General features: G+C 45.3%; 1 protein-coding gene across 1 annotated transcript in view; it reads right to left on the bottom strand.

Annotated features, from left to right (window-relative positions):
• Positions 1-547: 547 nt before the first annotated feature.
• CRACR2A (calcium release activated channel regulator 2A) overlaps positions 548-25210 on the bottom strand; it is a 362324-nt gene continuing 337661 nt past the window's right edge. The window contains exons 14-18 of the mRNA XM_088478989.1: positions 22407-22488; positions 20008-20122; positions 15182-15283; positions 4928-5004; positions 548-806 (exon numbers count right to left, since the gene is read on the bottom strand). Of these exons, the coding sequence (XP_088335115.1) occupies positions 716-806; positions 4928-5004; positions 15182-15283; positions 20008-20122; positions 22407-22488 (467 nt within the window). The 3' untranslated portion in view covers positions 548-715. The remainder of the gene's footprint in view (positions 807-4927; positions 5005-15181; positions 15284-20007; positions 20123-22406; positions 22489-25210) is intronic.

Raw genomic sequence — 25210 nt, 5'->3', positions numbered from 1 at the left:
AGTAGAACCTGATTGGTTGCTATGGGCAACATCTACACTTCTAAAAACTCTCACTTTAGTAAATATACCCCAGAGAGTCTCCATTATCCTCCAGAGTACCGAGTTCTCAGAAAACCCAGCAGCAGTGTACTGTAGGTTATCAGCCTCTAAGGTGGAGGATTTAAAACTATTGGGGTTTATATGCACCTAAGCCAAACAGATACTGAGGTTGCTGGAGACCTTCTGGCAGATCTTGAAGTAGACATCTCCTTTATATTTAATGCTTCTGCATCTCAGGTACGTAGTCCTGGGACACAGTTAGTTTGGGATGAGAATTTGCCTAAGGGTCTACGTATAAACTTATTTTCGTACATTTTAGAAGGCAAACAGTCATTACTAAAAATAAAAAAAACTTCTGCTAACTCTCCAGTGGAACAAATATATTGGTACATCAAATCGCCATAATGAAGCACTTTTTCATATTAAAACAACAATAATTATAGTTTTCACCTAGTTAAAAAATAACTATGGTATAAAAATTCAGTAGTACTCAAAATACTGGAATTATCAGAATGTAAAAATGCACATACATAAATCATGTACTGACTTAAATATGCAAATAGCTGGAACCAATTTAGCAATTATCATCAGTTAGTATTATACTACATAAATGTCGATCTTCACCGACTCAGAGAACAGTAGTGTATAAAATGCAAATTGAGAGACCTTTAATTGTCTACTTTCTGGTACAGCAATTTGTCTTCTTTGGTGAATCAAGTAAATGGACAGTCTTCTCTCTAACTTTATCTTCCTGCTCTTTCAAAATCCTAAGAAATATATAAAACGAAACATAAATCTTAAACAAGAGTAGAAGAATTGTACCTTACATTAACAATCACAAATAGGCTTTTATGCATTTATTCAACAAAATAGAACTCGAAGAAGCCATGAGTAAAAAGTAAGTACACCCTTACTGCTTCAATTTCAATGAAGATGGTAATTTGAAGAAAGTGCTATTTACTAAGTTATTGGATCATCAGGCAGTGATCCAACCTCTATATAAAAGCAGGACCTTTGGCAGTTCGGGCTGGAATATTCAGGTTTGTGTTAATACCACAACGAGGACTTGTGACTTCATTTGCCAATCTTACCAGAATATAATAATAATAATAATAATAATAATAATAAAAATAATAATCATTGAAATGATAATAATCAGTTAAATTCTAAATACCTATTATGTAAGTATATAAGTATTATAGGTTGATATTTGCTTGTGCAGGCATCTATCTAGCAGGTAAGCCAAGCACAATGGATGTGCATTCATTAAATGTAATAAATTAGCAGAGCAGTGGGGTCCGTACGTATAGGGGAGGGGTATGTGTCAACCAAAAGCTGGGAGGTATGCTTTAAGCTGAGATTATGGGCGGGATGTAGCAAGGTGAGAAATGCGATCAAATCCTGAAAATGGGGGATGACCACATCTCTCAGATGCACCAAGCCCCGGAATGTGATGCACTCAGGGGTTTGGTTGCGGTGGGTAATGCCATCTTCATAGACCCGGAAGTCTCTCCATAGCAAAGGGCCACTCTTGCCGATCCTTTGCGGTGTTCGTCATGCATACCGGCGTTACCAACGCTGGCATGCATGCGAAGACCTCCCCCCTGCACCCACTTTTGGTGGAGTGATTACTGGATGAGAGGAAGGACGGGGCTGATAAGTCTGACAGGGGCCCGTGGTGCTGATGATCCCTCATGCAAACTGCTTCTTAGTCCCAGGCACACTTCAGCCTGTAACAAGGAAGCAGTTTCATGCAGGGGCTCATCAGCGTTGCGTGTTCTCGTCCCAACTCTCATACCACTCTCCTCACCAGCCTCAGTGAGGAGAGATACTTGGGAAGCCCCCCAACTCCCCAGTGGCATAGAAAATTTTGCTATGGGGCACCGTTAGGTCTAGCTATGCCCCTGCGTACATCTCTGATAGTTGTGGGTCTGGGCAGGATCCATTCTGCACATGTACAAAAAGGCTCCTGTGTGACTGCACGCAGTGCCCCCTGATTGACAGGCAGTGGCCATTTAGTAATGAGGATCCAGCAGGGAAGGATGGCGTTCCTGAAAACGGCGCGCCGCCTCATTTTTTGGGAGTGCCGTAACCAGGGTCTGTGTCTTCTGACGCAGATTTCCTGGCCTCAGCTACGAAGTTAAGACAACCAATCTACGATGAACGATGCTGCCAACACCGATGGTCGTGCTGCTGATCTGATGCTGCGTGTTCGTTTGCAGCACTCGGATCGCAGATGGTGGCAGGAGACGTCTTTTTCCTACAGATGCCTCCTGCATGCCTTAGTATATTTACAAATCCAAAGACGCAGCAGCGATGTGTTCTGCGTCCATCTCTGAATCAGTCCCAGAGAGCATAAGTAAAACATTGACACACAAGTTAGACAAAATAAATGCAGACATGGAAACAAAGGGAAGGTATGGAGGGTCCTGCTCGTCATAGCGACAGTAAGATCCTACAGATCTGCTAAGGGATTTGGAGCATTCCTTAAACGCTATCACACAGCGCAGTGATGACTGCAATGTCACTGTGAGATACTCATCTAATTACTTGGCATGGAAACATTGCGGTGCTCTCAGAGCCATCATTTTCATGGCTGTAAGATAATGTGCATTAGCCAGCAGATGCTGCCAGCATTGCTATTTATTGCATTACTTATTGTGGATTTACAAAACAGCATCTGTCAGATGAGAGCCGGTTATGTTTTGTACGTGTCACAGTCAACACCAGAATATATACAAATAAATCTATATAGGAGACACTTAGGGGCCTATTCATCAACACTAAGGGGCCTATTCAAGATGTTAATTATCAAGGTCCAAACGGACCCCGATAATTAACACACTGTCTCGCCACGGACGCTGTAGCAATTCATTATTGTTTCGGCGCTGAGACAGCTGATTCGAGAATATCAGCTGTCCCAGCGAGCGGCTTCACTGCTCGCGAGAGCAGTGCGCATGCGTGACCTACAGGTCACGCATGCGCACAAGATTCTCGACGTCCAGTCGGAAGGAGCCGGACAGGGGCAGAGGGATCCAAAGTCACTATTCGCGACCTGGGACTCCTTCCCAAAGTGAAGGAGCGGGTAGCGGTAGCAAACACCATCTGAAGATGGCGAATGCTACTGCAATCAAGCTCCGAAAAAATCATATTTACTAGTGTATGGGGACAGCAGGCCATTTTGCAAGAGGAAGGTAAGCAGGAGATATCTGTGATATCTCCTGCTTTACCTTCATGATGAATGGCCCGAACACTTAATTTTTACACTTACAGGTGAAACTGCTTTTGTAAAAATTAAGTGATGATGAATATGCCCCTAAATGTAGTTTCCGCATATTTTAGTTACTGGGCTATTCAAAAAGGACCCCTGATATTCAGCAAACTTTGAAAACTGAATGTTTTAGGAGTTTGCTTGTGAGAACAAGCGATATCTTCAGACAGCACTTGTTCTCAGATCCCCGCTCCTTCCTATGTGATCCCTCCAGGGCGGCGCCTTTGCGCATGCGTGACCTACTGTAGGGTCACGCATGCGTAGTCGGGATGACGGGAGGGAGGAGGTAAGTAACTAACCGAGGGGACAGCTGCTTTTAGGAGCAGCTGTCCCCGCACCGAAGCAATGATGAATTGCTCCGGTGTCACGTTTCTGCGAGTTGGATACTTAAGTATCCCTTGCAGCGAAATGATTACCTATGGCCTCCGATGATGAATAGACCCCTAAGAGACTTGCATCTGAAATTTCACAGTGCTGCATTAAAATCTGTTTTATTATTTTATCACACATAAAACAATACATTTACAAACATTTCTAAATAAAAAATGTTGGGATGAGACGACGTACCAATTAGCAGTAAACTTTGACATAACAATTATCTTTCCTCATCGCCATGTGGTTAATAGAGCAAAAAAAACAGAGGCCATCAGGGACAGACTGGGGCTTAAAACAGTTCTTGACATCTTTCACGATAGTGCACAGGGAAAAGGAGGCATGGCCATGTATCATGTGGGCATGGCATGGGGCATGTCACAAGTAAAGGGGCGGGCCTCATGGCACTCCCCGTCTCAGCATGCCGGCCGTGCAAAGTGCTGGCATTTGCCGGAAATGCCAGATGGCCAGTCCAAGCCTTAGTATTGTAATGTTAGCTCACATGAAGGTCAATTTAAAAACATTAGTGCAGGTCAAAGATCATAGTAGTCGAGCCCTATGTCTTTTGAAAAATAAGTTTGGTATTATATGGTCTACATTGCCTAATGTATAAGCGACACCACACATGCACACTAAGCTTTATTTATGACAGAAAGCAATTAACCTACCAGTATGTTTTTGGAGTGTGGGAGAAATCAGTAGCACCCAGAGGAAGCCCACGACGTATAGGTAGGATACACAAGCTTCACACAAATAGCCAGTGACTGGGAAGCATTCTGAATGTGGTGTATATATATATATATATATATAATATTTTATATATATATATATATATATATTAAATCCAGACATTTTATGTGATTTTATGTGTACGCACTGTGCATTGGTGAGCTTTAGCAACACCAAAATTCTTTTCACTTGTCACTGACCTTCCTCCTCTGTGCAACCAAAAAGGGATAATTCTCCTCTTGTGCCATCTTTGTTCCGTATTTCAAAAAATACCAGTTTCCTTGACTTCTGCACTCACATTTTTTGGGAAGAACTTTTCCAGTGACTGGGATCAATAAGTAAGTAAAATCTGTATGCTACAGCAGAGTTTATTTTACATTAGATATCTATTTACTTCGGTTTTTATGGGAAACTTCTTCACTCTTTAGTGGGCTTGATACATATTCCCCATAGACACAAGCTCATGTTGTTGTTTGTAGCTGTATAAGAAAGACTGACGGCGTATAGGTAGCTCACCTCGCTAAATGCAGAACTGATTCTTTAACGTTGTGTCCACTTGAGGCGCTGCACTCATAGAAAATCAAGTTGCAATCCTGGAACATACAGAAGACGTACAAAGCGTTTTTAACAAACATTGTTATTGATGGTGCAGAAATATGTTACACATGTAATTACTGCCAGTGGGTATGAAGCCTTTTGTGTATGACCCTGTTTTCACTTAGTAGAGGAACAGCAGCTGGCTAAAAACTTAGTGTGCGACCACAGCCTAACTACAGGTGGTTACCCTAATGTGCAGGATGTAATGATTAATGAGGGCCTCAGTTTTCCAAATTGGGCGTGGCACACGTCTCCTTGTACCGCGGCCTGATAAACGTCTTATACTGTCATTTGAACCAAGTAATTCCTACCCCATATCTGATTACATGCTTTTTTTAACAACATTAAAATAAATCATAATGAAAGTATGATTTAAGTTTACTTTTCCTCTGTTAAAAGTATTATTATTATTTGTTTAAAAACAGTCACCAACATTGTGCTATTTCATTATATGACCAGGGCTGTTAATATTGGGCCTGATTCAGAGCCGGACGCAATTAGCGCTCGCTCGTCCAGAAAATAGGGGTGGCTATTCAAATCAACCGTTCGCTCTTTGCGGTCTGTTCACGCCTCTAGGTCTGAACGAGCGAACAAAACTTGCAGTCGTTTTTTTAAAAAATACGCCCCCTGGCCGCTCGCATCCTACGTCATGTCCGCTATTTATTAGATTAATCGAGTACATCGACCAGGGTATGAACTGCTCGCTATTCTTGGGGTTGGTTTTTGCTACCACAATTTTGCGAGCAGTTCTGGCTATAAAATAACCCAGCGACGTGGTCAATGACGCTGCTGTTTTAATTATGCACACCCATAAAACGCCCATTTTGACCTTTAAGCATGCCTGCGTTCTGATCTCCACTCCCCGTTTTCGAGCACCTTCCCCTGTTACCACCCACATACGCTTACTGCTGTCACTCAAATTATCAGGCATTCGCTATTTTGCGAGCACATGAATTTCGACCGCACTGACTGGTTTGCGCATGCGTATAACGATCTGTACGCATGCGCAGTTGGGCAAACATCGCTCGGAACGAACGAGCGGCCGCTTACGAGCGGCTCTGAATCAGGCCCATTGTCAGTAACAACATTATCTCAATTGGGCTAAATGTAATAGCTTGCGACCTTCACCCGTAACTTCGGGGATTTATGCAAGTCGCCCCGTATTTTTAAAGTGGCAATCGTTTTAAATGCTAAACCAGCTTGAATGCCGCTTTAAAAATACGAGGCGACTCCATACTTGCCTACTTTTGAAAAAGCATTTCAGGGATATTGTAAAATTAACACCTATGAGCGCGGCGGTAAAGTGCTATATATGAGAGGTGTGTCATAAAGTTGCTTTACATCCAAATGTAAATGAGCACCAAAGCAATTAGTAAGATCTACATGTTGATGAAAACACACTGATACTGTTCAGAAAATGCATGTAGCCATAGGGGTCATTGTGCCTCATAACCAATGCAGGGGAATGATACTAATGATCCTAATACTGTTTTTTTTAGTATAACAGCTTCATAGTGGGGGTAATTTACAATCAGGGAGATTGCTGGACTCTTCAGGGAGACAGGGAGATTGCTGGACTCTACAGGACGATTGCTGATATGTATTTCAGGGAGATCTGGTGAATTGCACCATCATGGCCTTGCCTCTGCTACAAAAAGCCGTGGCTCGCAGCATTTTCCAGTGGGAGGCAGGTCCACAATGACACGATTCACAGCAAATCCAAGTGGGCAGGAAACAAGGGAGATTTCTGCTGTACCTGGATCCCATTAGAGCTCCCTAAAATATGGGCATCTCCCACACAACCAGGGAGTGTAGGCAAGTATGGTTTACAGAGCCTGCCTGACACCACTGCCAAAAATAAAAATCCTAGAAGGGTTATTAAGGCCTTAAAAAACAATAAGTGTTACAGGCAGAGCCCCCCATCCCTATGCCCGCCTGTGCTTTGGAAGGCATTAGCATATTTTAGTAGCTGCCATCCGTGAGAGAATACAGTAGCGATTGCATTAGCGTAAAATCTGTGAATCAGGTCCTGTTTCTGCTCGTCCATACCTTGGGTACAGGCAGGGCCGGATTTACCACATGGCAGTATAGAGGCCTGGTGGGCACACCTCACTCTGCTAGTAAAATATGTATAAAAAAAAAAAAAATGTAATTAACAATGATCGTTCCGCCCGCCTGCAGTCAGAGCATGGATGTCGTACATAATGTGGGTGGGTGGGTGTGTAGGAGGGAATTACCCCCATCAGCAAGCTGGCTGAAATTGCTGCTTTCAGGCAGGTTATGGGTGTGGGCGTAGGTGCCACTGCCAGTGCTGATGGAGAATTGGGGGCGGGCACAGTGATGCATTGTACCCATCACCTCTAGCCCCGCCCCCAGCATGGAGGGACAGTGGAAAATGACGGGACTCCTCCAATGAAGACCCACAACTGGACACACACACACACACTAAAGTAAGTGTAATTGCACTGTGCTGTGCTCCTTCTCCCCTCTGTCCTTTCTGTCTCAGCACCTCTGCCCCAGCCTGGCTCTCTTTCCTTCACATTATATGCCTGTCCCTCTCCCCCCAATCATATGTGTGTATGTCTCCATGTCCCCCACCCCCCACAGCAGTGTGTGTCTCCATGTCCCCCTCCCCCCACAGCAGTGTGTGTGTCTCCATGTCCCCTTCCCCCCACAGCAGTGTCTCCATGTCCCCTGCCCCCCCCACCAGCAGTGTGCGTATCCATATCCCCCTCCCCCCACCAGCAGTGTGTATGTCTCCATGCCCCCCTCTCCCCCACCAGCAGTGTGTATGTCTCCATGTCCCCCTCTCCCCCACCAGCAGTGTGTATGTCTCCATGCCCCCCTCTCCCCCACCAGCAGTGTGTATGTCTCCATGTCCCCCTCTCCCCCACCACATACTTGCCTACCCTCCCGATTCGGCCGGGAGCCTCCCGAAAATCGGGTGCCGCTCCCGGCCCCCCGGAAAGGTAGGCAAGTCTCCCGGCCCCAGCGACCCACCTGCATAAACCCCCGCAGCGGGGGGGGCCGATGACGCGATTTGCGCTGAATCGCGTCATCGTAGTCCCACCCCCTGCATCACAATGCCGATATTAATGGCATTGTTATGCAGGGGGCGGGGCTGAAAGGCGATGACGTAATCGCGCTGCAACGCCCATGCCCCGCCCCCAATGACGCGTCGTCCTCGTAGCCACGCCCCCTTTTCTCCCGCGACACGCCCCCTTTTTGCCGATAGACTTTCCCCTGTGATTGCCCGACAGCTCCCTCCCAGAAGGAGGGAGTTAAATGTCGGCAACCCTGCCCCACCAGCAGTATGTATGTCTCCATGTCCCCCTCCCCCCCACCAGCAGTGTGTATGTCTCCATGCCCCCCTCTCCCCCACCAGCAGTGTGTATGTCTCCATGTCCCCCTCTCCCCCACCAGCAGTGTGTATGTCTCCATGTCCCCTCCCCCCACCAGCAGTGTGTATGTCTCCATGTCCCCTCCCCCCACCAGCAGTGTGTGTCTCCATTTCCCCTCCCCCCACCAGCAGTGTGTATGTCTCCATGTCCCCTCCCCCCACCAGAACTGTGTATGTCTCCATGTGTTCCCCCTAGTCAGCAGTGTGTATGTCTCCATGTCCCCCTTCCGCCACCCCAGTCACCAGTGTGTATGTCTCTATGCCCCCCCAGTCACCAGTGTGTCATTTTTCATGTCCCCTTTCCCCTAAGTCACAGGTGTGTATGTCTCCATGGGCAAGATGCATAACACATTGCATTCGGTATACGATGCATCCCGCCACTGTTTGCTTGCATGCTGGCGTTGGTTACGCCGGTATGCATGAAGGAAAACGCAAGGACCGCTCTCTCTGTAAGAGCGGTCCTTTGCGAATGAAGTCCCTCTGGCGTCCTTCTGCGCATACGCAGAAGGATGCGCACTGCGGGGCATACCTCCCAACTTTTCTGGGACTGTCCCGCCCGCGGGCCGCAGTGTCCCGCGGTGGGGGGGAAGTTGGGGGGAAGCATACACGCTGCTCTGCTATGCAGAGCAGCGTGTATGCAGAGCTAGAATAGACGCTGTGCGCATGCGCACAGCATCTATTCAGAGTACGGGGGGAAGCCCAGCATCTCGGACATGCTGGGCACACCCCATTAGTGATGTAAACAGGGGCGTGTCATCAGACCACGCCCCCTTTACGGGCGCGCGCGTTCGGCACACGCGCAAGTCCCAACTCCCTCCCAACAAATGTTGGGAGGTATGCTGCGGGGGGTGCTGGGAGGTATCCGATTGGATCCCTCCGAGTGGGGTGGTGACGAATAGAAGCCCATTGGGCATCTGAAGATGGCATTACCACTGCATCAATGCCCCGGAATGTATCGTATTCCGGGGCTTAATGCATATAAGAAATGCGGTCAGACCCCTGAGAACTGCTTTTTTCGGGGGTTTGACCGCGCTTCTGACGCGTATCCCTGTATCATCTTTGTGTTTGTCTGGCCTGTGTTTTCCTCCTTCATTTGCCTGTGTCTTCCATTACTCCTTATATATCTGTCCCCCCACCTAATTCTGTCATCCTCCACCACCCACCTTTCCATTGTGCCCCTCACAGACCACTGTACCTCTTACCCTGATCCTCCTTTCACCACCCCCTTCCTTCTTTTACTTGTCCCTCCTTCACCCCCTTACCTTCCGCCTCCTTTTCTACTGAAGGTGATGGAGCCGTGATGGTGGACGATCAGAAGTGGCGTGGGGACACCTGAGCATGGCGGGTACTGTAAGCACAATCTTCTGTTTTTTTTTTAATTTGTTTCTCTGTAATGCTGCTGTTGTTGGCGAAAACTGACATATTTTGCTGCCGTCAGGGTGTTGGCCAGCGACAGCAGCATTATAGAGGAAAAAAATAATGTAAAACAGAAGATTGTGCTAACCTGCCATGCTCAGGTTTCTCCACGCCGCTTCTGATCGTCGCCCAGCAGGACTTCGTCACCTTCACTAAACCTGAGGATGGCAAGTACAGTAAGCACTATCTTCTGTTTTACATTTTATTTTTCCCTAAAGTGCTGCTGTCGCTGGTGAAAACCCTAACAGCAGTAAGATATGCCAGGTTTTGCCAGTGACGCTTCCCCTTATTAACAGCACCAGTATTATGGTGGTACTTGTATCGCCACAATACAGGCTTGCCTACCCTCCCGATTTGGCTGGGAGCCTCCCGATTATCGGGTGCCGCTCCTGGCCCCCTGGGAAGGCAGGCAAGGCTCCCGCAAGCCGCCATCCCTCCCTTAACCCCCGCAGTTACTAGCAAAACCCCCGCAGCGGGTGGGCCCATTGACGCGATTCGCGCTGAATCGCTTCATCGTGGCCCTGCCCCCCGCTTTACAATGCCGTTTACTCCGGCATTGTGAAGAGGGGGCGGAACCGCGATGACGCGATCTCGCGGCCACGCCCCCGGCCCACACTGGTCACGCCCCCGCAACAGCATTAGCGTGCGGCCACGCCCCCCGCTTTAAGCTGACATTCAGCCCCCTCCCGGAAGGAGGGAGCTGAATGTCGGCAAGTATGCCACAATACCTCTTCTTTCACCAAATTAAAATAAATACAAAAAATGCTTTATTCCTTGTAGAATATCATTAGTTTATGTAAATTTTTTATTTATTTATTTTTTGTTGTAGGGACAGGTGGGGGGGCCCAGACCAGTAACTTTCCTAGGGCCCCATGAAGTGTAAATCCGGCTCTGGGTACAGGATCACAGAGTACTGAGTTGAATCCCTCCTGTGGCTCCTGCTAACATCAGTAGGTTCCCCTACCCATGCCCCAGTGATCTGCCCTACCTAGTCTATGGTGTGATATTGTTTGGTATTTAATCTAAGGCATTTTGCTGTGTACTGTATTTAAGATCTAAGGGCCTGATTCAGAGGCGCTCGCAAAAAGCGAGTGCTCGCTCTGAATCAGGGCGGGCGCTGATTTTTTTAGGAGCGGCCTCCTGGCCACTTGCATAGCTGTGAGTGGCCACCCACAACTATAGCGAGCGGTCATGATGATGGTCGCAATGGTCAAGCCCATCGCGACCATCGGGCTTGCGACGAGACCCTTGTGGTAGGGTCTCGTGGCCGCAAGCCCCAGAGAGCTTTCGGCTCTAACAGAGCCGGAAGCTCTCCACTGACATCACTCGTGATGTCAGTGGGGCCGCCCCCAAACGACAAGCGTTCCCTCGGGAACGCCTCCGTTTGGGCAGCCACCCCCCCGGCCCGCCCACCAAACGGGGCGAGCTGTCACTCAACATCGACAGTTCGCCCCCTTTGGTGCGAGACCCGGAGCGACGGATTGCCCGTCGCTAGCCGGGTCTCACGCATGCATACGACGGAGCCGGCTCCGTCGTGCGCATGCGCTGTGGGGCACCACATGCTTGCCTACTTTTGAAAAAGCAGGGAGATTGTGAAAGCAGCACCTATGAGCGTGGCGGTAAAGTGGGCGTGTACTGCTACATCTGAGAGGCGTGCCATAAAATTGATTTACATCCACATGTAAATGAGCCCCAAAGCAGTTAGTAAGATCTACTTGTTAATGAAAACACACTGATACTTCTCAGAAAATACATGTAACCATAGGGATCATAGGCCCTCATTCAGAGCCGCTCGTTAGCGGCAGTACGCTCGTTCCGAGCGATGTTTGCACATCTGCGCATGCGTACGGTTTTTAGTACGCATGCGCGAACCAGTCAGTGCGGCCGAAAATCGTTGGTACGCAATATAGCGAGGGCCTGCTATTTTGAGTGACAGAATGAGGCGTATGTGGGTGGTAACAGGGGAAGGTGCTTGAAAATGGGGAGTGGAGATCCGAACGCAGGCGTGCTTAAAGGTCAAAACGGGCGTTTTATGGGTGTGTATATTTAAAACAGCAGCGTCATTGACCATGTCACTGGGTTATTTTATAGCCAGAACTGCTCGCAAATTTGTGGTAGCAAACACCAACCACAAGAATAGCGAGCAGTTCATACGCTGGTCGATGTACTCGATTAATCTAATAAATAGCGGACATGACGTATGGTGCGAGCGGCCAGGGGGCGTTTTTAACAAATAAACGAGCGTATGTTTTGCTCGCTCGTTCAGACTTAGAGGTGTGAACAGACTGCAATGTGCGTACGGATCATTTGAATAGCCACCCCTTGTTTTTAAACGAACGACCACAAATAGCGAACGGCTCTGAATCAGGCCCATTGTGCGTTATATCCAATGCAGGGAAATTATACTAATGATCCCATTTGAATGTATATATCTCTATTTTTTCTGTTATATAACAGTGTCATAAGGGGGTATGGTGAAATGAGGGAGATTGGTAGACTCTTCAGAGAGACAGGGAGATTGCTGCTATTTCAGGGAGTCTCCCTGACAATGAGGGAGAGTTGGCAAGTATGGGGCACCATCGACCCGGTTGCGAGCTCGCGACCGGGTCTGAATCAGGCCCACATTCCCTGTTAATGTGAAATGTTTTGTATGTTTACTCTGAATGGCGCTGCATACATTTTGTGGCACCTTATAAATAAAAGAATAATAATAATAATTAAGGCCTTACAGACTAGTTTCCTATTGCATTACTGTGGGATGTGTGTTAGCCACTGATCTGCCATCTAGTCCATCCAGCATTAGCCTGTTATTGTGTAGACTGACTATCAGCTGGATTGTTTTATGATCACATGAGTGTTGCACTCACCTGTTGTTAAATATAACTTGCTCTACATGGGGATATTTCCTATTATAAAAGTGACTTGGATCAGATGCTCAGTCATAGCTTGTCGATATGATCACAAACTCCTTCCATGACAAAAACATTTTTAAAATAAAATTTTTATTTATTCATTTTTATATATATATTATTGCCTGGAAAAGACACCCAAGTATTATCCCGTGTAATTTAACCACTAGAGGAACTGTTTTGGAACCAGTCAGAAGATTACTCAGGGATAGACCCATGCATAGATTATATATGCTGTCACACAGGTAGATTACTGTACTTTCTTACTACATGATATATATGTTTTTATCTTACTTATTTAATTTCAGTTTTCATTTATTTAGAATTTTGAGAGTAACACACAGAGAAGTACAACGAAAGGTCTAATAAAAATGTTATCTAATTTTGTAAAAAAATAAATAATAATAGCTTAGAAAGAGCATACTTTGAGATATTATTTTAATTTCTGTGGCATAGCATTTAAAAACTATAATACAAATCTACAATGATCTGTTGCCATTGCCTAATATGTTAGCTAAAAAATGTATTGAAAAAGGCATGGCAGTAATCTTAGAGGCGTATTTACTATTAATCGGGACTTGGTCCCGATAATTATATTCTTATTGCGGCAATAAGAAATGATGGTTCCCCCAGTGGTATGGACAGACACATACAGAGACAGGAGCTCCAATAAGAGCCGTCCCTGTGATGAGTAAGCAGGAAAGTGGCCACAAAAGCGATCACTTTACTTCCTGGTTCCCCACCCGGCCGCACTACTGTGCATGTCTGCTGACTGCACATGTGTAAGCGGAGAGTGCCGGGGATTGATCCTACAAATCCCTCTCCCAGGACCAAGCTTCAGAAATGCTACTGTTGCATTTGAAAACAGGGGGGATCACAGCAGATACAGTATCTCATCTACATACATCCACGGGATCCTTAGTATTTGCGGATCGCCTCCGAAAATCACTGTATCTGCAAATAAAGTGCAAGTTTTTAGAAGTGGAGATGTTGCCCATAGCAACCAATCAGATTCTAGCTATTATCTTCTAGAAGGTGCTAGTTAAATGTTAAGTAGAATCTGATTGGTTGCTATGGGCAACATCTCCACTTCTAAAAACCCGCACTTTAGTAAATATACCTCTTAGAAGTAGATTTACTAAAGCTTCTAAAATAGACAAGTGGTGATGTTGCCCATAGCAACCAATCAGACTCTAGCTATCATTTGTCTATTGCATTCTAGAAAATGACACACAGAATGTGATTGGTTTCTATGGGCAACATCACCACTTATCTGTTTTAGAAGCTTTAGTAAATAGACCCCTTACAGTTTTTAATAATGCCAACATGTCCTTTAGCAATTTATTTATTAAAGAGTGGCAAAACATGAAATAAGAATACAGTGCAAACTGTTGTGCTGTTGAAGCACTACAATCCCCAGCATGCTTGTAAGCCTGAAACGGCTAGCAATTCTATGCAACATCACATTAGGATGTTACTGACTAAAAATCAGCAGGCCGTACTAGGGGCCTGATTCAGAGCCGCTCGTAAGCGGTCACTCGTTCATTCCGAGCGATGTTTGCACAACTGCGCATGCGTACGGATCGTAATACGCATGCGCGAACCAGTCAGTGCGGCTGAAAATCGTTTGTTCGCTAAATAGCGAATGCCTGCTATTTTTAGTGACAGGAGGAGGCGTATGTGGGTGGTAACAGGGGAAGGTGCTTGAAAACGAGGAGTGGAGATCTGAACGCAGGCGTGCTTAAAGGTCAAAACGGGCGTTTTATGGGTGTGCATAATTAATACAGCAGCGTCATTGACCACGTCACTGGGTTATTTTATAGTCAGAACTGCTCGCAAGATTGCGGTAGGGAAAACCAACCACAAGAATAGCGAGCAGTTCATACGCTGGTCGATGTACTCGATTAATCTAATAAATAGCGGACATGACGTAGGATGCGAGCGGCCAGGGGGCGTAGTTTTCCAAAAAACGATCGCATGTTTGGTTCGCTCGTTCAGGCCTAGAGGCGTGAACAGACCGCAAAGAGCGAACGGTTCATTTGAATAGCCACCCCTTTTTCCTGAACGAGCGAGCGCAAATAGCGTCCGGCTCTGAATGAGGTCCTAAGTGGGCCTGTGTGTGCAGGGTTGCCACTTGGCTGGTATTTGAGCTGCCTGATAAGCAACAATGGAAATCGGTGGCCATGTTATGAAGTAAATGGTATTTTTTTTCCCCCAAATAAGATGGAAAAACCTATTAAATGTGTTCAAACTCATGTGACCACACTTTCTGGTGTATAAAATTAATTCCTCAGCAATGTCATTGGTGATATCACTGGTCCCTCTGTGGCTCAATGATATCACTGATTCCTAGTGAAGTGTCAGACTGAATTCTGCAAAATGTCAGTACAGACCACAAAATGGCTGCCCTTTAAACGGTCACTGGTTCATTTAGTTACAATATTGTACCTTAGAAAGCTGTTCCCCCAGACCACAAGGCACCTCTCTTTCTTTTTCAATATCGGTTTTGTTACCTAACAGTAATATAGGTATCTTATCTCCAGCTCCTTCCTGTAAGAAAGGGAAAACAAGGTAATTGCTTTATAATATTATAATATAATATATAATAAAATACAGCCCTAGTGTTCTCCATAAGGTTACATAAATTGGCATGTATAGTATGACATTAAAAAAAAGAAACATTGCACAAATAAAAGATTATAAGGACTCTATTCACTAAGCCTTGGGGCTCTATTTAGTAACATTATTTTGACTAAAATAAAGTGAAAAAGGGTGTTTTCACACCCTTTTCACATTATTTTAGTATCACCTATAGTTATTACAGGGCAATTGGAGTAGAGTTCGTAAAATTCTACTCCAACCCCGAAGTATCACTTATTTTTAGTAATCAGATAGCATTTCCCATAAATGTGATCCAACCAGAGTTACTAAAAATAAATTGTAAAAAAATACCTGGAGGTGGCGTTATCCAGGGTCTCCCCCGGTTACCGGACTCCTACTCTGCTCTAAAAGGCAGAGCAGAGCCAAGAGCCGGCCCCGGGGGCGGGGCTTAGCGCCGGGGGGGGTAGCAATAGTGGCCGGTCGGCGCATGCACGGGCGGATGGGATTCGCAGGGACAGAGCTTTATCACAAGCTCTGTCCCTGCAAGGGATTTGTAGTAAATCCCTGTGATATTGCCTGAATTCGCAATGCAAATTCAGTCATTAATATCATACTACAATCTGCATTCAATATGCGGACTGTATTAAATAGAGCCCTTGGAGAGAGATAAAATGGAGAAATGCAAGTCCCATCCAATCAGCATCTGTCAGGTTACAGGCTGTGTTTGAAAAATGACAGTTAGAAGCTGATTGGCTGGGACCTATCTTTCTCCATTGTATCTCTCTCCAAGGCTTAAGGGGCATACACACTGGATGATTCGCTTCATGAGCGATATCGTTTAGTGTGTCCCCAGCTGGGGTGTACTCAATGTTGTTAACGACATTGAGCACACACTGAACGATATCATGAACGATATCGTTCAATGCCGGGCTCCCTCACTCATCCCCAAACATGAAACAACCTGACAATATCATCAGATTGGCCTGCATGTTCGGGCGATGAACGACAATGACCAACAACCTGCGGGAGCGCGCATCGTTGGTCGTTTGTCGTTATCGTTCATCGTTTTAGCGTACACACTGGCTGATATTGTGAACGACTGAACAATAACAATATCATTATCATTCAGTCGTTCAAAATATCGGCAAGTGTGTATGCATCTTAAGTGAATAGACCCCTAACAGATAAGGTGCGTACACACTTGGCGATATTTTGAACGATACCGATATTGCTATCATTCAGTTGTTCGCTATATCGGCCAATGTGTACACTAAAACGATGAATGATAACGACTAACAATGCGCGCTCCCCCGGGTCGTTGGTCATTGTTGTTCATCACCCGAACATGTGACAATATTGTTGTTGCATGCTCGGGGATGAGGGAGGGTGCCGGCACTGAACTATATCATTCATGATATCATTCAGTGTGTGTGCTCAATGTCGTTAACGACACTGAGCACACGCACACCCCTGCTGCGGACACACTAGACGATATCGCTCATGGAGCTAATCATCTAGTGCAGGGGTCCTCAAGGCACACTAACAGTCCAGGTTTTGAGGATAGCCATACTGGAGCACAGGTGACTTAATTAGTACCTCAGTTATATTGATTTAACCATCTGTGCTCAAGCCTGGATATCACCAAAACCAGGACTGTTAGTGTGCCTTGAGGACCGTGGTTGGGAATCACTGATCTAGTGTGTATGCACCTTAACAACAAATGTTCCAAAGTATTTAGGTATATGAATTTCATGGATAAGGCAATACAGTATGATGCTACAGTCACTGGGGTATGTATAATGTGTGCAGGGTGTGCGGTGCTTACAGGACCCCAAGTCAAGGGGGGCCAACACTGCACTTAATGATTACACTTACTGTGCAGCTATCACTTAAGAAATCATTATGAAAATGGCATTGGTGCAATTTCCCTAAATATATGCGCCCTAGACCCAGGCACAATGCTAGAGCCTTCCCTGCTCATGCGCCAGGGTAAGTGGCGGTCCGCACGGAGAATGCACACGGGCCCCCTTATCAGATACAACGCCCCTGGCAACAGGATACTCCTAACAACATTTAAAGGACAAGATATGGGGTAAATGTAGGTGTTTGGGGCCCACTAAGACAAATACAATACAATACAAATCAATCAACAAAAATACCTGCAATTTCCACCCAACCTTTCTGTGTCACTAGGCAAAAATGCTATATGCAAACATTTCTTGCGAATAGATAAATGCTCACTACCTTATGTAATGGAACTTTAAAGAACAAATAAAGGCACTATTTCATATTACAGGTTAATCAGTATTTTAAATATTCATCCAGAAACGACTAACGTTCTACCTATTTAGCACACCATGGCATTACATGTTTGGTCCTTCCAGTTTGGGTGTAACGCTGGACCCCAAGTAATATTCCGAATTGCAAGTGCAAGGAACGTAAAGAGGCCCATAAGCAGGCACCAACAAGTGTACACAGAGCCTTCCACAACCATGATTTAGCTCAACAGCTGACACTCTTACAAAGTCTTCAGTTACTCCGTGATTGATCCCAAAATGCCATCACAATATACTGTAATATAATCAGAGTTACTGTGATCCAAACAGTTCCCTGCATAAATGCGAGTTATAAAAACCAGCACCACTCTTGTAGTGATATATCAGAGGAGAGGTGTTTGGATATGGGAGAATCATTTAAAAAAAGTGGTGACATTTGTTTCTAGAAATTGGTAATTTTTGGGGTCAGTCTGCTTCTGAGATCTAACATTTTAGTCTTGCTCCAAATGGCAAATTACCTGAAGGGGTATATTTACTAAAGTGGAGATGTTGCCCATAGCAACCAATCAGATTCTACTTATCATTTATCTAGCACCTTCTAGGACATAATAGCTATAATCTGATTGGCTGTTATGGGCAACACCTCCACTTCTATATATTCGCAGTTTAGTAAATATACCCTGAAGTGTAATTTTTTTTTTGTTTCTTTGGGCATGCACAGAACACCGTGTGCGCCGTGAGGGAAACTTGAAGGGATCTAATTGGATCCCTCTCAGTGAACTTTGCAAAGAGAAACCTATAGGCTTCTAGTGGGCAACGCCATCTGAAGATAGCGTTGCCCACCGGCTCCAAGCTGTGGAAAGCTTTGCTGTCCTAAACTTGGTGCATATGAGAAATGCGGTCAAACCCCTGAAAACTGCATTTTCGGGGGTTTGACTGGATAATAGATCATAGTGCATCCAACCCTTTAACTAGAGTTCTATAGGTCTTTATCTACACATCACCCAACCCAACCCGAAAATTCCACAAGGATCAAATTAGCACAAAGATCTTCTCTTTTTCATGAAGATGAGTTAGAATCTTTTCCATGTGTGCAATGAACCATACCAATGCTTTAAGAGAGGAAACAGAGGCCGGATCTGGCTATTTAAAGACATGAGCTATCATGACCATAGGAGCCAATTCCATTAGACTGTGTAGGAAGTGTGCTGTTAATGATTCTGTCCACAACCAAACTCTTATCAACGTTGGTGCCTACGGGCCTTTTTCAGAGTTGGTGCTATGTGATATTTACACTGTTGAGTTATTATCAGTAAGCTGCGCATCCATCTAAGTCGCACTGCGTCAAGGAAAATTACAGTAGTCACTCGCAGTGACTATACACTCGCCATGTGATTGACAGTCTGGGAGCGTTTGGGAAGGTAATGGTACTAGTCATATAGATGTTAAATAGAAAAAAATGTAATGTATTATTATGGCCTTCCTCTTTCAGATACAGGTCTAATGGTGCGTACACACGGTCAAATATAACAGGACGATATAAATGATAACGATATCGATGATATCGTTATTGTTCTTATCGTCCTGTTTTTGAGTCCTTCCAACCATCAAACGATGGTCGATGCGCGGGCACGGATGGTCGATATCAACCATCTCCCGTACATGCAGGTCATATCGACCAGGTTAGTCTGTTTACTATAGGGACTCGCGATCGGCGATCGTGGGTCGTTATAGTCGTTTGGGGGTTGGTGCATGTGCTGGATGTTTCTTAAAAAGAAAAAACAAATTCACTTGGCTATAATAAAAAAAAATCAATAAAAGATGACAAAACGTACAACAAAATGGCGAAGCCCCCCGGGGTGCTATTTTGGCACAGACCCCAGACTGCAAAAGGCTTAATAATAGCACGCTGTAATTAGGACACATACAAAATTGAATTGAAATGTAATGACACAAACAAAACAACATAAGTGATTAAGCTGATCTTAATAAGCTGCTTGGGATGTCATTTTCTATTACACATAATCAATATGCTTTTTGTATTAAAAATATATATTTTTTATTATCTGCACACTTGATATTCAGATTATTAGAACAACAAAGACAAGAATCACTTATGCCATTTTTTTTTATTATAGCCAAGAGAATTCGTTTTTTAATTTTTAAGGACATACCATGGACTTGTGTCTGAAAGAGAAAGGCCATGATAATATATTTAATTGTTTCCTATTCAACATCTATATAACTAGTATTGCAGGGATGGATTGTTAGCTATTCAGGAAATACATTTTTATTTATGTATGTGTATTCCTGTCAGGTGCTACCTTAATTAAAGAAACATAAAGATATATATTCTATATTCTATAGCTACCCAGACGCCGTGCCTCGGTATCCTACCTCCACGCTGGTAAGCCATTGTCGTACTGCCGTAAATGTATCTTTGGAAGTGATCTCATACATCACGATGACACCATCAGCTTTCCTGAAGAATTGTTTGGTGATACTACGGTACCTATTATAACAAATAGCAGTAAGAGTTTAATAAACATGTATTTCAAAAAAGTTAAGCAACTCATTTTCTCCTGGCTTGTTATAAGCAAATTACTTACTGTACCAGACAATGGTTCACCACCGTACTCCATAAGCAGCTTATCAAATGGTTTCATACATAACTATTTCAGATAGCCAGAGACATTAGGCTTTATATGCTTTAAAATATATTATTTCATTGACAATGAAAAATGTGACTATGTAATCATCATTTGAATAGCAATGTTTAATTTCTTAGACTATACTGCCTTTAGTAATGTTGCTACTTTACTAGGAAATTGCCAATTTACATTTCTACTTGTGAATATATTTCGGAATGGAAACAAAATGGAGTAGGAGCCAGTGAGCAGACATGCCTAGGCGGGGAATGAAACCGTGTATAACGCATAACACACGGAGTGAACGGTCTCACGGACTATCCAGCAGTTTTGTGTCTGTGTCTCTTGCCGGGCGCACGACTGCATTTTACTGCGTATAAGGACTGAGAGGGATGTAGTCGGCATCCAGGTGGTCAGAATCCCGGCACCAGAAACCTGATAGCAGACATATCGACGATATTAGGGTTAGGGGTTAGACATTAGTGGGAGGGTTAGGCTTCAGGAGGGGAGGGTTAGAGTTAGGCTGAGGGAGGGGAGGGTTAGGCTGAGGGAGGGGAGGGTTAGGGTAAGGCCGCGGGGGGGAGGGTTAGGTTTAGAGTTAGACTGAGGGAGGGGAGGGTTAGGGTAAGGCTGCGTAGGGGGAGGGGGGTTAGGTTTAAGGTTAGGCTGAGGGAGGTTAGGGTTAGCCTTCGGGAAAGGTGGGTTAGGGTGAGGATTAAGGTAAGGGATAGTATACTTACAAAATTCTGTCGGGCTTTTGTCTGTCTGGATTCTGTCCGTCGGGATTCTGTCTGTCGGGATCCTGTACCTAGCCTGACTGAGACACCCACTTTCAGCATCCATAGATAATGAAGTACCAATTGGTGCAACTTTACACAGTGGCGGCACCGGGGTCAGAGAAATCAGTGCAGTAAATAGTCTCCCCCCCCCCCCCCTTGCGTCGCCTCTGCAGATTTTCCGTCTATGGCCTCCGATGTGACTGATTAAGCATCTGAGTACGCAAACACTTCAATGACACGCCCGTGACATTCCCATAACACACCCAAAAGACAGACCATGCATCTCAATAGCCACCTCCCAGTCATCGCCCAGAGACTCCCAGTACATTTCCAATGTACTTCTCAATGTGTTTGTCTGAAATCACAACATCGGAAACTCAGCATCAGGCCCAATATGTTTAGTACAATTTACACTGTACAATCTTTTTGACATATTTGTTAGTGGTGCGCTCCATACTGCCTCTGTTAATAGCCTGCTGCCACCGGGCACTGGGACCCAGCAGCTCGCCACAAAGGCATGACCTCGACATGCGCCTTCTGCCAATGCACAGCTACACCCTACGTCTTCTTCCTTCTGCATCCCGTGTCTACGGACGTGGCCCTGAGCATCTCCGACCATGGAGAGGATCTGCAGTGACCCCACTTTACGATAGTACTATAGCACCACCACTGGCTGCATATATAAAAATCCCACTGCTGCCACCACTGTGCATAGCCATATTACAGTGTGTATATACCCAGCTCACTACAATGCCCAGCATACCCTGTACTCTCCAGACTGCAACTGGCATTTCACTGCAGCCTGTATCTACTACTAGCCCTGTGTTCCATGCTACCTGTTTCTATCTGGTTAATAAACCACCCACTGGTTATGTTATCTGCGTGTGGACTAACCTCCATTTGCAGACTGTTGAAACCTACCACCATAGTGTCTGCCAATAATATTAACTCCTTGCAACATAATTTCACACCCAATGTCAACAAGGTCGATTTTCCATGCTGGTAATATAATATAATATTATATAATATATACTTAAAAGTGCCAAGTCCGTTTACTCTAGGCTTGAACAACTCCATTATATCCATTACAGACCATTAAATAAAAACAGTCGAAACAATGATTTACTGTAGTAATCATTATTAATTATTCTGCCATAGAGCCAGACAGAGCATTATAATTAGATTTGAACATGTTGGTACCATACTGTAGCATCCTGCCCTCGTTTCCTTGGAGTAATGTCTCTGTTTGCTTAACCGCATCATAATAAATATTTTCATAAAGTAGAAATATTGGCCAAAATAATGAACAGCTCAGCAACTGAGACAGATTCCCATTGCACAAAATAGTGTTGCATTAGTGTATAATTACCTTTCTTGCCCAGCTGTGTCCCAGAGCTGCAACGCCACCTGGCAATTATCCACTGTCACCGTCTTCACACTGTAATCAATACCTGCGTGACCAGAGGGACGACAGAAAGCAATGGATGTTTTAGCAAGCATCGTATAATGTGAGGGGTATTTTAAAAAGAACCTTAAACAGTAAACCAGATATACAGTATGAAGTACCCTATTGTCACTGACATTGAGAAGTTTTCTTATTTAGGGATTTATTTTTTAACAATTTATGTACAAAATAAATATCTAAAATTCAAATTATAAAACAAACCTCATTAGTACTTAAAATTATATTTAATATTTAAATTTTAATAAATAAACAGCCAAGTTCAAAACTGTTCACTATTTGTGTAGCTAATAATAATAAGCGCTAGCAATATCCAGACATATGTCTATAACGGGTTGGGTACGGCATCCTGACAGTCAGAATCCAAACAGAAGTTGGTAAGTATTATAACCCTTACTCTTATTCTCCCCCTAACCCCGACCCACCTTTCCAGGCGCCTAGCCCTAACTCTCCCCCACTGCTGCCTAACCATAGCCCTCCCCCCTAATGCCTAGCCCTCCCATCCCGCAGCCTAACCCTCCCCACACAGTCTAACCCTCCCACAGCCTAACCCTCCCCCTAGTGCCTAATTCCTAACCCTCCTCTCCCGCAGCCTAACCCTCCCCCCACAGTCTAACCATAACCCTCCCGCAGCCTAACCCTCCCCCTAGTGCCTAATTACTAACCCTCCCCTCCCGCAGCCTAACCCTCCCCCCAGTCCAACCTTCCCGCAGCCTAACCCTCCCCCTAGTGCCTAATTCCTAACCCTCCCCTCCTGCAGCCTAACCCTCCCCCTAGTGCCTAATTCCTAACCCTCCCCTCCCGCAGCCTAACCCTTAACCCTCCCCTCCCGCAGCCTAACCCTCCCCCTAGTGCCTAATTACTAACCCTCCCCTCCCGCAGCCTAACCCTCCCCCCAGTCAGGGCTGTCTTAACAGCAGCTTGGGCCCTGGGCACAGCAATGCACTGGGGCCCCTACCCACCCATTCACGGGAAAAAATTTTACAGTAAATGGTCAATAAAATAAAATCTTTAGATTTAGTTTACTTTCAACAAAATCAGTTTAAATATAAAAAATTATTTTAAATAGTTGGCAAACCAATAATTATTTAATATTAATCAACACAAATGTTCTTAAAACAAGTACCATAAGAAACAGGACATTGCTGGGCTACAGCACTGCTCATATACACAGCTAGAAAATTGCAGACTACAATGCTATTCTGTAATAGTAATATTCCTGGACAGTGAACCATTTTTTCAGTTGTGCATGTTTTACATATAATTACGGTGAGGGATTGGTCTATTATTTCCAAATCCCAAACTTAATGAAGGACGCAATAATGCCCATTGCCCAGTCAGACCCTGTCATGGAAAACAGGGCCAGGGGGCTCTTACCTAAGATAGCCCTGGCCGAGTCACCCGGTCGGGACGTGGTGGTGACTCACCTAGCAGAGGAGAGGAGCCTCCTGTCCTGACTCCTGAGGAGCTGAGAGAGACCGGGACGGACGACGACGGACCCTCGCGTGACCAGTCTGGCAGCGGCTCCAGTCTCCAGACACTGCGCGGCAGGCGGCGGGCGGAAGCGGCACACTAGGAGCCAGCTGGCCTGGGCGGAGCTACTGTGGCTCGCACATCAAGGCAGCCAGTCAGCAGTCGTCTCCCAGAGAGACTCTGTCTGACTGGCGCAGGCGGACAACGGCGGCGACGGGTCGTTGGTGATTACTAGTCAAGCGTGGGGGGGGGACACACAGTGGCGCTTAAAAAATAAAAAAACTGTCCGCGGCTGCAGTGGGGCTGGCAGGCCCCTTCATGCTTCGGGCCCTTGGGCAACTGCCCAAAAGGCCCAATGGTAGAGACGGCCCTGCCCCCAGTCCAACCTTCACGCAGCCTAACCCTCCCCCTAGTGCCTAATTCCTAACCCTCCCCTCCCACAGCCTAACCCTCTCCCTAGTGACTAACCCTTAACCCTTCCCTCCTGCAGCCTAACCCTCCCCTTAGTGCCTAATTCCTAACCCTCCCCTCCCGCAGCCTAACCCCTAACCCTCCCCTTCTGCAGCCTAACCCTTCCCCTAGTGCCTAACTCAACTGTCAGAATGTCAGCGGTCGGGATTCTGAAACCGGGATTCAGACTGCTGTTGGGATGCCAGTTCCGGAATTCTGACCACCGGCATCTTGCCAACTTCATCCCAACTATAACAATCTAGGTCCCATGTTGGTAAAGTGGAAGCCTTCAGACAACCAAGCAGTGACGTATATTTCCATTTCCCTTAAATATGACTGCCAAAGCCACCCAAGTAAATTAGATGTAACAAAGTTGCATGAAGGTGGATTTTATTATTTTCATAATAATATTTTATTGTCTTTGTCTAGATATACAGATGTGTCCTCATACACCCATCCATTTTGCGCAGTATGGTGCCAGACACATGGTGCAACTGGGATGCTCTGCTATGGGTGGTGATTCCCAGACATTCATACTTATTTCCAAATTTAGTATCTCTGTCTCGTCATAGCTACACCCAAAGTACTTGTAGTGACTTGGGCATTTAGGATTAGTATTTTTGTTGCAACAAAGTTGGTATAAAGTCGCAAATTAAACACAGCACTGCGTGGCACTGTGCTCACTCGTATCGGTCCTCAGTCGCCCACAGCCGCATGCATTGGTGTCCAGGGTACTCGTGCAATGTACTTTTGTAGCATTAATGATGCTAAGAAGACTCACTCACATT

Source organism: Taudactylus pleione, unplaced genomic scaffold (assembly GCF_031769625.1).
Source record: "Taudactylus pleione unplaced genomic scaffold, aTauple2 ptg000225l, whole genome shotgun sequence".
NCBI classification, from domain to species: Eukaryota; Metazoa; Chordata; class Amphibia; order Anura; family Myobatrachidae; genus Taudactylus; species Taudactylus pleione.
Note: the sequence above shows the minus strand (reverse complement) of the source record. Positions and strands in the feature narration are given on the sequence as shown.